Genomic DNA, 17151 nt, shown 5'->3' on the forward strand with positions numbered 1-17151 from the left:
TCCTAATGTCGTGCACAGAAAGGTGAGCTCAGGAAGTTGTTACTGCTAAGACAGATCTTGGAGTTTATCTTGGAAGATCAATGCTCTGTTTAGTAGTGGTTAAAAAATAACAAAGTATTATGACCAAGAGGGAAGGATATGAAAAACAAAGCAGGAAGACAAAGGCACTGAATAAATCCATGGTGTGTTTATGCTTTGAACGAGTACTGCTCTGGTGCCTTGCACTCACTCTCCCTTTCCAGATCTGCTTTTCCTGAGAAGAACAGCAAAGTCACCAAAGTCAGAGCAAGCTGTCTTTACAAGGAACAAATAGACATAGAACAGAAATCTTCAACCTGGATAGAAAGCAAAATGATGGTGAAGGGACAGTGTTCTGTAAAATCATGAACAACATGTAACTTCATTTTGGCATTCAAGGAGATCATATTGAAGTAATCAGTGTTTTCCTTTCATGTCCTTTCTGCAAGAAAATTGCAAACAGAATCTGACTTCAAGCAAATTAAGATTCCACCCTGCTCATTTTAAGGGCATGCATCCTAGTAGGATTATAATGGCCCCATGGAACAGCAGGGCCCAAGAGCACCCACATGGACAGTACCCGTGACCTGGGTCTGTTCTGCTCTCTGGGTGATGACAGTGAAAGCCTATTAGTGGCAAAAATGCATGGATACACCTGTGCCATATGGATGCCCACAGTGATTGGCTATAGTCTATCCTGTGTCTGTCCTCTTAGACCCTCCAGTCACTGCACAATCTGCTCCAGATTTATGGCCTCTCCAATACTAAGTTCTCAAACACAAGTCACTAGATTTTCCTCAAAAAGCACCTTCCTCTGTTTCCTTCACAACCTCCTTGTATGTTCTGGTGTACTGTTATTATGTCTTCCCAATATCTCAGTCTTTTCCAGTGCTGTTTCTTCAGCCAGTCCTCACAGAATAAGTGCTCCAACCTGCTGAGCATCCCTGTAAGCTTGTACACTTCAGTATGTCTTTCACATTCTGCAGTTCTCAGATATTCTGTGATTCTGATGGTCTCAGAATTGGAAACAATGCCTGGAGGAGGTGTAACAAGTTTGGAGGGGAGGAAGGGAATCACTTCCCTCAGTAGTGGGTGAGTTCCTGCTCATGCAGCTCAGGATGCTTTTGGCTTTCCTTGCTGCTGTGCCATGCTGCTGGCTCATCTTCAACTTGGGACCCCAAAGTTCCCAAAGACATTTCTGGAAGAGCTGTACCAGCCAGCCAGTCAATCCCCAGTCTGCATCACTGCAAGAGTCTCTTCCTTTTGGACTTTGCTTTTGGCCTTTTTCTGTGTTTTACAGTTCCTTCTGTCTTATTTCTCCAGCTTGCCTGGGTTTTTGCTGGATGACACCCCTTACTTTCGGGGTTATCATAGAATTTCATGGAATCAATCAGGTTGGAAAAGCCCTTTAAATTCACTAAGTCCAATCCTAATCCACCTGCACCATGCTCACTGGCCATGTCCCTTAGTGCCACATCTCTGTGATTCTCGAATGCTTTCAGAGGTGGTGACTCTACCACCTCCCTGGGCAGCCTGTGCCAAAGCCTCACTGTCTTTCTCATAGTGAAGGGCCCAAAACTGAGCGTGATACTTGAGGTGTGGCCTCAGCACAGCTGAGTACAGAGGGACAGTCACCTCCCCGTCCTGCTGACTGCACTACTTCTGACACAAGCCAGGATGCCCTTGGTCTTTATGACCACTTGAGCACCTGGACCTCCCCAGCTTTGTACCTGCAAACCTGAGAAGAGTGCATCTTGCCACTCACTGGCAGAGGTGTTGAGCAAGACATGTCTCAGGACAGAGCCCAGCACCATCCCCTTGTTCTTGTCCCCCATGCAGTGTGACCCATTATCCACTGCCTTTCAAGACCAGTCATCCAACCTGCTCCTTACCCACACAGTTTTTCACCTGTCCATACTGTGATGCCCCAGCTTGAATGCTAGAAGACTGTGGAAAACATGAGCATGCTGTGCTGGCCGGGTGGGATTTCTCCTTAGCAGACCCCTACCAACTACTCCAGTCAACTTTTGTGCCCTCAGAAAAGTGCCCCAAGAGAAATTTGCTCTATAATTTTCCCAGGAGCCAAACTGGGGCTGACTGGTTTATATTTCCTAGGAATGTCCTTTTGACTTGATTATGTATTTTGGATTAAGACCAGGAAAAATCCCCTAAGAAGCACAAATTAATTCATCTATGTTATAGATTGATTTTATGGGCTTTCAAGCTATTATGCTGTAGTTTTGAAGAAACATTTTTTCAAATTTGTGTAATTAAATTTGCCAGCTTTGAGGGAACTGAGACACAGGATTGTCTCACATTCCACTCCTTAGAAAGTGAAGGTTCCAGGATTTTTGGTTTGGGTTTTTTTCCCTTTATTTTTAGCTTGTGCAGAGAAGTGGTTGGGTCTTCAGCTGAAGCTGTGAAGCATCAGGCAAATGCCCAATAGAAAACGCAGAGCAGTCGATTCTGATAAAGTTATAACCAGCTGAAAGAAGGCTCTCAAGGGAAATATCGGACAGGTTTATCGGATGAGCTTTGTTCATAATGCTCATCAGGTTCTACTCGATTTTACATTGGTATCTTTGGAACTGAGCTGTGTTTTGGTGTTCTTCTTTGATTTTCTCTAGTTAATAAAGCACGGAAACATGTTTGTAGCATAGTTGCACTGAACTGAAACTTTGGATGAGAATTAAAGTATGATACCTTGTCATCAAGAAACTTAATTAGCACATGCATGCTGTGACCTTAAGGTGGGATCTTGAGAAATTACCCCGTTAGCCCCTGTTTAGCTTAAGGTTTTCTCTTTTAAGGTAACGTAGTGCCCTTTGTAAGGGAAGATGACTATTTAATTAAATCCTACTAATCTTTATCTTTTCCAATTTCAACTGCTAATTTCCCATGTGAAAGTTTCCCCACGTAGATGACTTCAACTTCATTTTGACTGTGAAACCACTGGGGTTTCTTTTAATTTATTCTTGATGTAGCCTGTTCTAGTTTATCTTAGTTTTCATTTCTTTCATAACTTTAATTACTTTCTCCTTAAAATCATTTAAATCCTGCATGCTGCTGAAATTAGATTAATAGATTGTATTTACCCAAGTGATTCTTGTACCTTTTTAAATACAAGTACTGTCATGTTGCAGTCATGTTCTACCAGTCCCACCTTAATAGATTTATTATTGGACCGAGTTCATGTGCCAGTTCTGGGCTGAATCTGATCTTCAGCATTTTAGGATTGTGAAGGTTTTGCTCTCTAATTAGTTTCAGTTATTTCCATAGTTTCCACTCATGTACATTTTCAATCCTGACTTCTCTTCCGTGTTCAATTTTCCAGTGAAATTTGATTTTTCTGCTTGGATTAATTCTTTAAAATACAGCATTCTTTAATCATCTGCCTTTTCCCTTTCTTGGTTTTCCTTCGGTCCTTTTTTCTTACATGCCTTGTAAGACTGTTTAGCATGGACTTCAGACCTTCCCATCAAGCTTGTCCATTTTGCCTGAGATACAAACCCCATGCAGTTGTATCACAGAAGCCTTAAGGTTGTAAAAGACCTCTAAGATCTCCAAACCCAACCCCAGCCCACCCCCCATGCCCACTGCCCACTGCCACATCCCCACGGTTCTGGCACACCTGCAGGGACAGTGACTCCAGCACTTCCCTGGGGAAGCCCATTCCAACACTTGGCCACTCTTCAGAGAATAAATCTTTCCTAATATGCAGCCCTCAGCTTAAGCACTGTAGACTTCTTCATGGGCTCATTCATTCATTCATTCCACTAGTTTACTGGAAATATGCCTTTCTGAAGTAGTCTTTTTTTTTACAGGTGTGGCTTTGATCACTTAAACTAAGCTTACTTTCTGTCAGTGCAGCCCTTTTGATGTTTAATTACTTATGGTGTCTCAGATAACCTCATGGATGATTCAGAGGCTGCTTAGTGAAGCATTCTGGTATCTGTCATGTCTTCAAACATTTTAAGTCTTACTAATATAAGAGAAATCTTCCTTTATAGTGTAACCTGACTGCAGTTGTAGCAGAGACCAAGCTTTACTGTTCAAGAATGTGTATTTTTTTGCCCCCAGGACAGTTCTGCTCTATCTGAGCTTTCCTATGACATAATTTTCCTCCAACACTCTCTATCCATCTTTTTTTTATTTTTATTTTGCTAAGACATGGGAGCTGGGAGCTCTGGGTTAGCAGCACAAGATGGTTGGAGCAGAGGGGCTGGAGAAGTTAAAAAATCATAGAATCCTTCAGGTTGGAAGAGACTGTTAAGATCAATAAATCTAACCACCAGCCCATCCCATCCTGCCCCCTAACCTTGTCCCTCAGTGCCTCAGTGTCTTTCTTCTCAGTGCTTGAGATGGGATAGAGGGAATGGAGAGATTTATGTCATAGAACGTTGAAACACATTCACAAATTTTATCTTGATATCAACTAAGAAGAAATTTTGTTTAGAGTTAAACAAAAGGAGTAATGCTTTGGAGTTTAAATGAGCTGAAATTATTAGCTTTTTCTTTTCTGTAGCAAACATGTATTTACCCTAAGATTTTATTATGTTTTCTTACAGATATTTTCTCTCAAATATCGGATTCAAATGGACTAATGATATTTTCCAAGTTTGATCAGTTTTTGAAAGAAGTTCTAAAACTTCCAACTGCCGTGTTTGAGGGACCTTCTTTTGGATACACGGAGCATTCTGTACGGACGTGCTTCCCACAACAAGTAAGAGTTAATTCAAAACAGAATTTTATTTCTTGTTACTGCACTCCTGAACTCCTGGCTTCCTTGGGTATAGTTTGCATGGGGTTTGCAGGGGGAGGGATTTGGTGACATACAGAGTGTTATCTAAGCAGATTTAAGCCTGAATAATTTAAAATAGTCCATCTAAGTCTTAAGGAATTAAGGTATTTTGCACACTTTTAGTTTGTTCTTGTTCTCCAAGGAGCACCTTTGAACTCATGGGAGGATTATCAAGGGCAACCTATTGTCTGAAATGGGAAACAGCATTTCTACCTTGGAATTTTTTTAGGCTTATCGGTGGTCAGAGTATTGTTTTCAACAAATCAGTTGTTAGTTGGTTTACTCTGCCAAAGTAAATGCATTTCATGTAATTTTTGGACTAGATATTGCATAAGCTTCTGCAATATTTATGTTTATGTTATGATTTGATTGTTCCAAGAAATTGCTTCTAATTTGAAATGTACAATGGCATAATTAAGCCTTAATTCTAATGTAGGCATAAGCCTAAATAAGCCTAGGCCTAAACTTACATGTTTAGGCTGTGATAATAACTATATTCTAAATATTTCTCAAAGTGCTTAGATTTAGAAATTGTAGTCACTTTTTGCTGAATTTATGTTGATTAAGGATTAATATATTTGAAATAGAGCACAATTGGAAAGAGCCTTTGGTTTGGGAAATGACAAGAGCTCCTGCTCATCTGTAGGATACTGAGGACAGAGAATTGGAATTCAAACATGGAAGCTGTTTGCTGAAAGTGATTCCTAGCTGATGTTACCACTGTGTCTGGATGTTGGAATCATTGAGGAGACTGTGAGGTTAAACTGGGCACAGATACAATAATGTAAATCCATGTGTTATTGAGCTTAGGGCCAGGAACATTGCTTTGTGTTTCTTAAACACCATGAGGTCACAGTAATTCAGTCTTGTTGCCCACAGAAGAGACATTTTACTGGGACACTTTTGGCAAGAGCTGCATTCATTGTGATTGTTTTCAGATTGACACAGACCTTCCAGCCATAATTTACTATTCAGGGTCAAGTGGGTGCTGCCACAGATATGAGATCATGTCATACTTTTCTTAAAGCTTCTGTTCATCTGGCTGTGATCTGTTTGTTTCTCATGAGGACGTTGCATCACCCATTGCAGAAAACATTAAAGTAGCAATTGCTGGGAGGTGTTTGACCCTTCTGGCTGGCTATGCTGTGAAAATCTGTTAATTTTCAGTTTGTGTTCTTGAAGCTGGATCCCTATTGGCAAATTATATGATTGTGTTGCATCACAAGTGATGAGTGAGTGAGGTTTTTGTGTTTGTTCCACAGTGAGGCTCTGAGCCCAGCTCCAAAAAAGACACTTTGAGGCTCTTTCCCTGCACTCTAGCTTTAGGAGCAGCAGGCTGCTGCTTGCTGCATTGCCAGGAGCACTAACAGTGGCAGCAAAGCTGTGTGCTTTTGTTAAGTTGATGCCTGCAGCATTTCTCACCTGTATCAGTGCAAAAATCCAAAATCTGGGTCCTTGCTGCCCTCTGGGGTGAACTGCAGAGAAGTCGCATTGCTCCAACAGGGCCTGGAAGGTTTAATTTGCATGAGGGAAAAATAACCAGCAGAAAAGCTGTCCTATTAGTTTTTGTTTCTAATGTGATTTGTGCCTATTGGACACAGAGATCTTTGTCACCAGAAAGCATATATTTATGACTTGGAGCAACCCACAGGAAAAGGAAGAACCTACTGCTCCTCTGAGATATGAGCTTTCTGACAACAAATGTAACATTCTTCTGATCTTATAGCGTGCATTGGTACTCAGCTCTATCTGGTTTTCCCTCCTTTTCATAACCTTTATGGCCACAATGAATCCTCTTGTTGATGTTCACAGGGCCTTCAACTGACACGTTCCAACGTGAGCCCTGCAGGTCCTATTGAAAGCACTTGAATAACACTCTTAGTGATGTTTGAACTTGGAGTCAGCCCCAAAGAAGCATGGCAGTAGGACTTAGTAGGTCCTTCCAAGTGAAACTATTCTGTTCTGTTCTGAAGTTGCAATATCCCCCAAACTAATCTTCCAGATGAGTTGGGTTGCAGTGACCCAGAATGTTGGCGTGCATTCTGGGTGCCTCATCTCTGGATTTGCCCAAGGCCAGGCTGGATGAGGCCCTGGGCAGCCTGATCTGCTGGATGGCAACCAGCCCATGGCAGGGGTTGGTGCTGGGGGGGCTTTAAAATCCCTTCCAACCCAGGACATTTTACCATTCCATGTCCCTGTGATCTTTAAGGTTCCTTCCAACCCCAACCATTCTGTGGTTCTGTGATCTTTAAGGACTCTTCCAACCAAACCATTCTGTGAAGATTCTATGAATTTCCATATTGGAAGAGATGTATCAAAGCCAAAGTACCTCTAGGCTGTGTTGGCGTGGCCTGGGTGCTGCATGCACTTCTTCAGCTTTGGCAAAGAATTAGAGCCAGAAAGTGTTTCATGTGCTGCCATGCATGAGACCGGGTGACAGATGGGAGCCAGGCAAAACTGGGAGCCCTGGGGGAGTATGAGTGTAATGCTGCACAGTCTTGGAATCATCGAATCATAGAATGGGTTGGGTTGGAAGGGACCGTTAAGTCCATCCAGTTTCAACCCCAGCCATGGGCTGGTTGCCATCCACCAGATCAGGTTGCCCCGAGTCCCATCCAGCCTGGCACTGAACACCTCCACTACCCATACAAGTAAGCAATCGGATGAGATATGAGAAGGCTTCCATCAGCACTGTTAGGGTGCTTCTCAGTGGCACAGAGATGCAGATTTGTTGAAAGGTGCTGGGTTTCTTTACTTCCCCAAGGAGGAGGAGGCAGGTTGGCAGGGCAGGGCTATGGGAATCCCAGCCTGGCTTTTCCTCCAGCTCTGCTTGCCCTGCCCTTTGGGTGCTCGTTGAGGTAGCACTGCCACAGAGTAAGGTAAGGAGAAAGTGATCATCTGCCTAGGAGACATTCCTAATCCTCCATCTGCCTGCATGCAAAAGCCATTGTATTCTCTTGTTAGATCCACAGTATTCTCAACTGGTTTTTGTTATCAGCTGTCTCCATCTGTTTGTATTTGCAGAAGAAATTTTCTCTTGCTCACTTGAATTTGAAACCTTAGACAATACTACTCTGAAAACATGGCTACCTTCTAATGATTTCATTTTAATCAGGGATGATTTCTTTTCTAAACTTTAGTATAGTTCTCCCCTTGCTTCTTGTTTTGTATTTGCTTTGTTGTTGTTGTTGTTAAAGTAATTTACCGTGTGGATAGCGTATCAATATTAGCTGTAATTACCTTTTTTTCTTTTCTTATGTCTACTTTCTTCAGTGCTGCCTGCATTGTTGAAGCACCTTTTCCTACAGTGTTAAATGACCTCCTCACATTTGTTGTATCCCTCTTGAACTACAACTCAGGAGCTAATCTGGACTGACTTGCCCTCTGTTTCTTGGAATTTTCTGGTCGTGTGTGAATCTTTTCTGTTTGTGTGGTTATGCTGTGTCTGTACTGGTACCCACTTGGTGGTGTTGCTGTTAGCTCCATGTAGATTGAAGCTCCCCAAGCAAAATGTTGATTTTATCTTTGCAGCATTTGCTATATTATTGTTAGATGGAAGCTGAATAGTAGAGAAATGTTAAGGCTGATGTTATTTTTGATACTGAAATTTTGAAATGAAATGGACAATTTTCTTAAGTCGTGTTTCTTTTTCCTTTGCAGAAAAAGATCATGCTAAACATGTTTTTAGACACATTGATGGCTGATCCACCTCCTCAGTGCCTTGTGTGGCTGCCTCTCATGCACAGACTTGCCCATGTTGAAAATGGTAAATGGAATACTTTGTTCAAAACATCTGTCAGAGCAGGGTTTCTGCTCCAAGTGTGTTGACATGCTGTCCTTTCACAGTGAATGTGTTCCTGCTGTCACTGTCTGGGTCCCAGAGCACTTAGGCTTTAGGCTTCTGTTAGAGTGACATGTGTTCAGCACTTCTAGGACGAAAATGGATAACCGAATGGTTATTAGTGTTTAAGTTAAGGTTCATCACTCATCACTTGAGTGATGCTTTAACATATGCTTTCAAGTGCAAACTCCCAGAGATGTTGGTACCTGTTTAAATGTCTGTGTTGAGCAGCATTTGAGCACATGAGTCATAGAACCACAGAATATCATGACCCGTAAGGATTGTCAAGTGCAGCTCCATCTAGTAGAGGTGTCTGGATAAGGAGCTACAAGATATGGTTTAGTAGCTTGTAGCAGTTGTAATGGGTGGGTGGTTGGACTAGATGATCTTGTAGGTCCTTTCCAACCTCGTGATTCTATGATTCATTCACTCACTAGGAAAGCTGAATTCCTCTCGCTTCCAGACCTCTTCTAAAATTCCTGGGTTTAGTGCTAACAGAATATGTTTAAGGAGCAATAAGAGATGGAAAAACTAGATGTCATCTTCTGTTTCCTCCACCACAGAATAAAGTCCTCTCATCATTCTTCAGCACCTCTGCCCTACCAGATATTACCTCTTCTTCAGCTCAGTGCTTTTGTAAGCATCTCAGGGTGTAGATTCCTTTCTTCTAAGATACAGAGAGGGTCCCTTTTGTCACTGCTCAGGCACAGCTTTAGAACTCCACCAGTCTGTGTGTCTCTAAGTGTGCAGGATTTATTCCATTCTCTGCTTTTGGTGTCTGTGAAGTGGTTCAGTATTGCTGTGATTTTGATATGCTTTTTTGTGGCATTTGTATTCTTTTCTTTCCTCGAGCCTCTTGCCTCTATCTGGTTGTGATTTTAATTATATTTGTACTGCATTGAATAATGGCAGAGCTGCAGTGTTCTATGGGCTTTTTCTTGTTTATTGCATCAGAAGAGATGGTTAATTTTCCAGTTGCTCTGTATGTTTACAAACGTTTTCTGACAATTGTGTGTACAATTTAAACAAAAAAGTGATTTGACAAAGATTTTTTGAGGGGCGTGATGTCATGGAAACAGATCTTATGGGGAAAACTTCTGAAAGAACTGAGGAAGTTGATTTAGTTGAAGTGTTAGGCAGATTCTGGTACTGCCAGTCTCTCTCCCACCCTTATGTAACAGGTGGAAATAGCAGCAGCTACTGTTTGCTCTTTTTCCTTTATCCTCTTATCTTTATAGGCTTTTACTTCAAGTAAAGCACGCAGACTGGAATAAGTACAGAAAGGGAACAAGCAGTAAAAAGTTAATATGAATTATAGTTCAGGGTAGAATTTCACAGAGCTCAGGCAAGGATAAAATGTTGTAACATGATGGAATAGTTCAGTTGTAAGGGGCTTTCACAGACCATCTGGTCCAAGTACAAGGGAATTGGTGGAAAGATCTGGAGATAATCCAGTAGTCTGAGCTTTTTTCTTGAAAGTACCTGGAAGAAATTACTAGGTAGCCAAAACAGTGATGTCCTGAACAGTGCCCCTTTCTATCGTGTTGAAGGAGGCAGTCAGTGCCCCTTGCCATCAGGTTGGAAGAGGTGATTAATGCCCCTTGCCATTGGGTTGGAGGTTGTCCAGTCTGTGGAGTCTCCATCCTTGGAGATGCTCAAAACTCAACCTGGCAGGGATGCAGCAAGCTCCAGCTGACCCCACTTGAACAGATGTCCTGAGGTTCCATCCAACCTCAACTACTCCATGATTCTGTGATTCTATATGTGATTACAATGGAAATTCCATTAAACAATTCCCTGAAGTTCTTCATTTAGGAATTAGCCTTCTCATCTTTTGGCACCAGTCATTAAAAGATGCTTCCCAGATAGAATGGTCTCAGTCCTTAAAGATCCCTCCTTAATTTTGTGTCTCTCCTGCTGCCATCTTGATGATATTTCCTGGTGTTACCTGATCAGTGTTAGTCTTGTTCTAGAATCTGTTGTTTCTTTCTGGTTTTCTCCAGATTGTGACCTGTCAGTGCTTTTGTTTCCTGATTTTTCCTTCCAAGCAGATGCTTGTTTCCTTCACGCTTTGTCAACATTCTCATTAATTACTGTGGCAGTCACTGCAGAGTTACTGCGGAGGCACCTGAACACCTGAGCTGACAACCTGAAGAAAAAATCCCACAATTTCGTGGCTGTCTTTTCAGCTGTGATTCAAGAAAAAGACAACTAGGCTGTGAACTGAACTTGCTCAGTTGGAGAATTAGGCTTTTTTCTTACCATCGAATCTTGTCTTCTCAACACGTCAAACGCCTTTGGTTGATAGTACTGCTCTGTACAAATGGGACAGCACCTTATTTTGGAGAGCCCTTGGTTCACTTTGCCTGCCATTGTGCAGCCTTGTTTTTGTGTAGGCATTCTAATCCCTTTAGCTTTGTTCCTGTAGAAATGCAAGTGGAAGGAGTCTTCAGGCTGTGTTCTCTTTCCTCCTCTGTTTGTAAGAAGGAAAATATTGAAAAGAATATCCAACTCTTGAATTTGCCCTACATGCTATCTTAGGCTCTCATTATCATTGGTAGAAATGCTTTGCTAGCTCATTTGCTCTCTAGGGTAAGAACTGTACGATTCAGAAAAACAAATGTGTGTGTGGGTAGGACAATGCAGTTTGTATTTAGGAGTTCACAGTTAAAGAATAATCCATTACATTTTTTTTCATGGCGTCAGGTCATTCTTTGGTTGGGTTTTGGCTGTCTTGTGTGGCAAATCAATCTTCAGCTTTCCCAGAAGCTCAGAATCACTGCAATAATTTCTGAAAGGGATTGAGAATTGCTGCTTGCTCTTTTCCTGCAATGACCCAGTTCTTGTTTAGCAACAGCTAAGCAGCCTTGCCTCTCGTAAACCATTTTATTCCAAACAAGAAAGGATAGAACCTGGCAGTGGGATCAATTTTCAGCTTTCCTTTGGAAATAAACTGATAAAAATAATAAAAAGCCAGAAACTCCTCAGAACTGCAGTGCTTATGCCATTTTTCTTCTTCTTTTTTTAATCCACATTTTTTGAAAGAAGGAAGGTGATTTTCTAGGAAAATATGCCAGATGTGCTTCTATGCTTCTCCAGGCTCCTGGGACTTCTAGTTTCCATTAAGAAAGCTTTCCATAAGCTCACAGATGTCCCACAAAACCCCTCAAAAATATTCTAATAGTGGCAGAGGAGTTCCACTGACAACTCCATGCTTTCATTTTGGTCTGATCCTCCTCTGAGGGGCACAGTGTCACTTAACATGTACTAGTGATGAACATATGGAAATACATTTCAGAAAAGAGCAGTATTCCAGGAGGTTTTAAGCCCATCGTTTCTTTCTCAGTTAAAAATTCTGTAATGCTTTTCAGTCTTTCCTCTTGCTGATCCCCAAGCTTTCCTGTGGAATGTAGATTTCTGCAAAAGGCTGTCCTTTGTAGGCTGCTGCACGGCACATGTCAATCTGCTGCTGTCCATCTGAAGCTGCTGATCCCATGCAAGGAGCCCACCTGATCTGCAGGGTCAGGTGGAAGGCAGATCCAAAGAGAAGGCTTTATTTAAAGGTTTGGCAAAACTTGAGAATTTTTATCATTCCTCTCATAGCTCACACTCAGTCTTTAATTTTTCACAGGTTTTCCCCAACTAATTTTTGCTAGAGTTTTATAAAACTCAGGAAAGGAGGAAGACAAACCAAAAGAGCCCCAACCAACCAGCATCCTCCCTGCTGCCCCTGGAATCTGCCAGTGCCTTGTCCTCTCTTTACAAGCCTTTCCTCTTCTTCCAGCCATACCACACAGGATATGTGTGCATGCCTGACAACTTGTCAAAACTTATCTTGGAAGGTGATTTGCATTCTGTTTTGATGCTTTTTATATATCTAATATATCATGGGAATTCATCATTATAGTTGCCAGAAATATGTTTTTAATATTTAGTAGTGCTTTCTACAGGAAAACTGTGTTCCAGCAGCACAATACAGAACCAATTTGGGTGTATTCACGACTTAATTGATTCAGGAGGTCAGGTTCCTTGTTTAATCAATAGGAAGGTTTGGGTTCCTGCACTGCACTGCCACTTGAGCAGACCTCTCTCCATCGGTCTGGGCTGTGGATGTTAATCTGCTGGAAGACTTTAAGTCTTCTCTTTATGCTCATTAGAATAGTTTCCACGGAAAAAACGAAAACTCTAGAGTTGGAGCCCAGAGCTTGGCATATACATGAATTTTGTGCTAATTTTGCATGACTTTGGAGCAGTAATATTTTTGTGGTATGTATGGCTTAATTAGTTAAGCAGATGATTGCATTCTTGTCTCATAGCTAACATCATCATTGGTAAGTATTTTGCCTTGGTATAGTAGCATTTAGATGTTCTGGATGTGCACATCAGTATTCCTGGCCTGGGTCCACCAGGACAAAGCACAGTCTTGTAGCAGTATGTCAGCTTACAGATGTAGCTATTAGTACCACATGAAAAAGAGTCGTATAAAGACAGATGTTTAAATAAAAGTTTGTATTTATAGCCATGGCAAGTTCTTCAAAGCATTTCTCCTCCAACACTAATTCTGTCTTAGCCAGAGTTTTTGAACAATGCATTTTCCCAGGTCTTCCCTGAAATACAAAAATATTACTTCATCTGTATCCTGCTTTAGCTTTCTACTTTCATTATCTCCTCCTTGATTTCTTTTCTTGTATTTTAAAGTTCTCATATTTTCATTTTCCTTTAACTGCTAGGTTTTTCACATCCTTATAGATTACTCCTACACACTTTTATAAAGGCTCTGTTCTTTTCTCCTTATTTCTGTCTATGTTTTGTTCTTGATATACTTCCCATGGAAATACTCTGTCATTTCAATGTAGGCAACTTTGCTATGCTTCTCATTTCCAGGCCATTCTCCAGACTGCATATATCTTACCTGTCTCGTGTATCTTTACATTTACAGTAATTAGAAGCAATAGATCTGAAATGCAGATCCACAATTTCTCTAAACCATTTCCTCATTACTTCATTTAAAGTAATCTAACATGTATATTACTACCGTATTTTGGAAGCCCTTATCACATGCCCCTGTGAGAAATGCATTGTCCAGACAGAGCAGTGGTTTTGGCATCAGCAATAAAAGTGTAAGTTGAAAGATGGATGCACAGAAGGAGGGCAGCAAATGGAGACATCAAAGCAGGGATTTGGGGGTGGCAGCTCAGAGACTGATGGTGGAGTAACATTTCCCATTTAGGTAGGAAACAGTAATGAGAAATTTTGACAGGAGTGGCTTCTGTGTTAATGAGAGAGAGAGAGACTTCTTATGTCCTCTTCTCCAGTTTTGCTCCAAGGACCAAGAGTGAACATACAGTGAGCTTAGTGACAATAGGAATCGGAGTTAGAGAAGGAAATATGGACAAATTTTTGTGTCCTTAAAGCCTGAAAACCTAATGCATAGAATCACTGAGGTTGGAAAAGACCTCTAAAATGACCAAGCCAAACTCCAACTCATCCCACCATATCTGCTAGCCATGACCCTCAATACCTCATCTCCACGGTTCTGGAACCCTTCCAGGGATGGTGAACCCATTTCCCTGGGCAGCCGTGCCACTGCATCCTCACTTCTAAATATATTTTGATATTGGAGAATCAGAGAAGCAGACCACTGAAATGGGTGGAAAAAGAGAGGAGTCTCAGGTAAATCACAAGATGGCACAAGAAGATCTTTGAATAAATTATGGTTTTGTAGAATGAGCAAATGAGAGATATCTTTGAGATAGAGGATGGAAGGAAAGGAGGAGGAGAATGGTCATATTACATTTTCACTTGGAACAATTTAACATGTCCAGAGAAGAAAAGAGAATGCAAAAGAGAGATTTGAATACTGTCTGGACAATTGATGATGGCAGTTTTGTACACTGGTGGCCAAAATAGTCTGCAGCTGAGAGTTAATTAGAAGAATTTTGGAGGCTGGCAGAGTTGGAATGACACAGCTGGGAGTGGGTGAGGTGAGTTTTGTGATGTCTCAGAGGGTCTGCTGGCAAGAATCACAGTATCGTTTAGGTTGGAAAAGACATTTGAGATCATCAGGTCCAGTGGAGGAAGAAGGGAGTGGGTTGTCTCTGTCGAAAGGGACCCAGGAGAAATCTTGAATTTGGAGCACTGACAACCAGGAAAGGGAATGACTGAAGTCTTGGAAGCAGTAAAAAGTGGAAAGAAGCTTAAAACTCCCACTCCCATATGTGGCTGGAAGCTTTGAGTAAAGAGACACCTTCGTAAGGGAAAGTGTCAATAGCAAGAACTTGTTCAGATCATCGAGGCAGGGAAAAGAAAGCATAAGCAATGATGCCTTCGAGTCTCCTTCTCTGGAGATGTTCCAGACCCACCTGGACGCCTACCTGTGCAACCTGGCTAGGGAGCTGCTTTGACAGGGGGTTGGACTGATGATCTTTGCAGGTCCCTTCCAACCCCTACAGTTCTGTGATTCTGTGATTCCAATTTCAGGGGCAGAATGGAGAGGAAGGAAGAGATGGGATGAGGTCCTTGTGGTTCAAGCATGATGTGGTGACAGGCATGTCAGTAGTGTTATAGAAATCATCAGTGGACCTCTTCATGACAACCTCAGCCTGTATGGATAGAAGCATGGAAGGCAATCTGAACAGGAGAGAACTGAAGTCTGCAACACTGTATTTTGTTGGCATATTGACATATTCCCAAAAGTTAGAAAAAAAGCATCTGCACCTGATTGTGCCATAGCACCTGGCAGTAACCAAGGAAGAGTAAGAAGCAGGGAGAAGTATGCATCTTTATTTCATCTGTTTATTCCCCATCCGTGGCTAAAGCGTGTCACTTACAGGGAAAAAAAAAAAGGAAAAAGAAAAAAAGCAGTTCTTTACCTTCTATCTTGATGCTGACATACTTCCCCTATGACCTCATAACCTCTGATAACGACTGTTTCAGTCTTTTTCCTCATCATTCTTTGAGCTTGTTTTTGCAGTATGCTCAGAATTCTGTCACCGCTCTTAACTTTGTCAGGTGTTTATTTCATTGAAATGCTGTTGCTTCTTTCCTTCAAGTGCATCAGCTTCAAACTTTTAAGTCTTTCATTTGAAACTCCACGTTAAGGCAGTGGCCCCATACTTGATCCCAGCAGGAGACAGAAGCTCTCCTGGACAGGAGGGTTCCTGGAGGTGGATACCAAAAAGCTATGGGAGCCCCTGACGTCATCCGTTTCCCTTTCCAGAGGCAAACTTGAATGTATGTGAAAGTTCTCGAGAGATCTGCCTTGCTACTGCTTAAAATATCCAGTCCAAAAGTTTCATTGTCTGTGTGGAGAGAAGCTGGGCTGAGATCAGTGTTAAATATTCTTGGAGTGAGAAAGTTTTTCCTAATGTTCCAGCATGTATTTTCTCTTATTGCAGTTTAAATCCTTAGGTCCCTGGGTTTTGGCTGCTGGCTCTGCAGAATGCATTTGTATTTTTGTAAGTACCCCTTGCATGTTTGATGCCTTCTCAGTCTCTTAGTTAAGCTGTCTCCTAGATCTCGTTCATTGCAATGTGATGCCACAAATGGAGCATTTTGTCAGTTTTTCAATATTTTTATGAGAACAGCAAGCAATACCTGACCTGGAATATATCCTTTAGGAGCTCTGCTTATTAGATTGTTCTGTTTTGATAATTTTCTGGTCTTTTCCAATGAAATTCACATCACAGTTACAGTCCTTTCATCTACCAAGCATTTCCTTCTGTTAGGCAGATATCGTGGCATGCCAGTTTTGGAAGAATTACTGAAGTAAAATGAATGATTGGTGACATTTAATGCCCTTTTTTCTATTTTCAATTGTCAATTAGTCTGACATGGAAAGACACAAAGTTGATTTGGGAAATGTTATTCATGGCTCATGTTCTTTGGTTGCTTACAGTTAATGGCTTTGGTATTTGTTCAAGTATTCTACAAGTTAAGACAGTATGGAAAGGCTGTGGTTACACATGTATAATTTCACCTCTTCTTAAGAATCAGAAGTAATTACAAATCTTGCAATGTCTCTTTCAAATCACTTGTTAATTTTTACTCTTTTTTTTTTGCTTCTGTCTTTGTCTTGGGATGCTGGGGATTCTTTCAGCTACCATTGATGATGTGTTCCAGTTTTTACTTCTATTAGCTTCTTTTGGAATTTTAATTTAGTCAGGTTTAGTCAAGTTGCTTTTTTTGCAAGTCTGCTCCTTCCTCTGCCCAGAGATCTTGATACTTGTTTCTTTAGCATCGTTTCTTTAAGAAACTGACAATTCTCTGAACTCACTTTTCCTGTTAAATTGTGTCTCTTGTAGTGTACTTACTAATTCTCATACGAATTTACTGAAGTTGCTGAAATCATGTCCTCAACTTCGTAAGATTCAGACAATTATTCTGTTGCTGTGTTAACTTCAGGTTGTTGGTCATTTTAAAAAATATTTTTTCCAACCAGTTCTTTTCTTATGTTTGAAATAAATGTGGAACTCTTCATTGCTTTCTCTCC

General features: G+C 41.3%; 1 protein-coding gene across 16 annotated transcripts in view; it reads left to right on the forward strand.

Annotated features, from left to right (window-relative positions):
- Nucleotides 1–17151, forward strand: part of DTNB (dystrobrevin beta) — a 130999-nt gene that overhangs the window by 20170 nt on the left and 93678 nt on the right. For all 16 annotated transcript variants that reach the window (XR_010621871.1, XR_010621873.1, XR_010621872.1 and 13 more), the window contains 2 exons: nucleotides 4587–4741; nucleotides 8480–8585. Coding sequence is in view for 11 of the 16 variants with exons in the window: in XM_065730566.1 (XP_065586638.1) it covers nucleotides 4587–4741; nucleotides 8480–8585 (261 nt within the window). In the remaining 5 variants the exon portion in view is untranslated. The remainder of the gene's footprint in view (nucleotides 1–4586; nucleotides 4742–8479; nucleotides 8586–17151) is intronic.

The sequence above is a fragment of the Cyrtonyx montezumae genome, unplaced genomic scaffold, assembly GCF_038088225.1.
Source record: "Cyrtonyx montezumae isolate F1298 unplaced genomic scaffold, pur_monq_1.0 scaffold_13, whole genome shotgun sequence".
Taxonomy (NCBI): domain Eukaryota; kingdom Metazoa; phylum Chordata; class Aves; order Galliformes; family Odontophoridae; genus Cyrtonyx; species Cyrtonyx montezumae.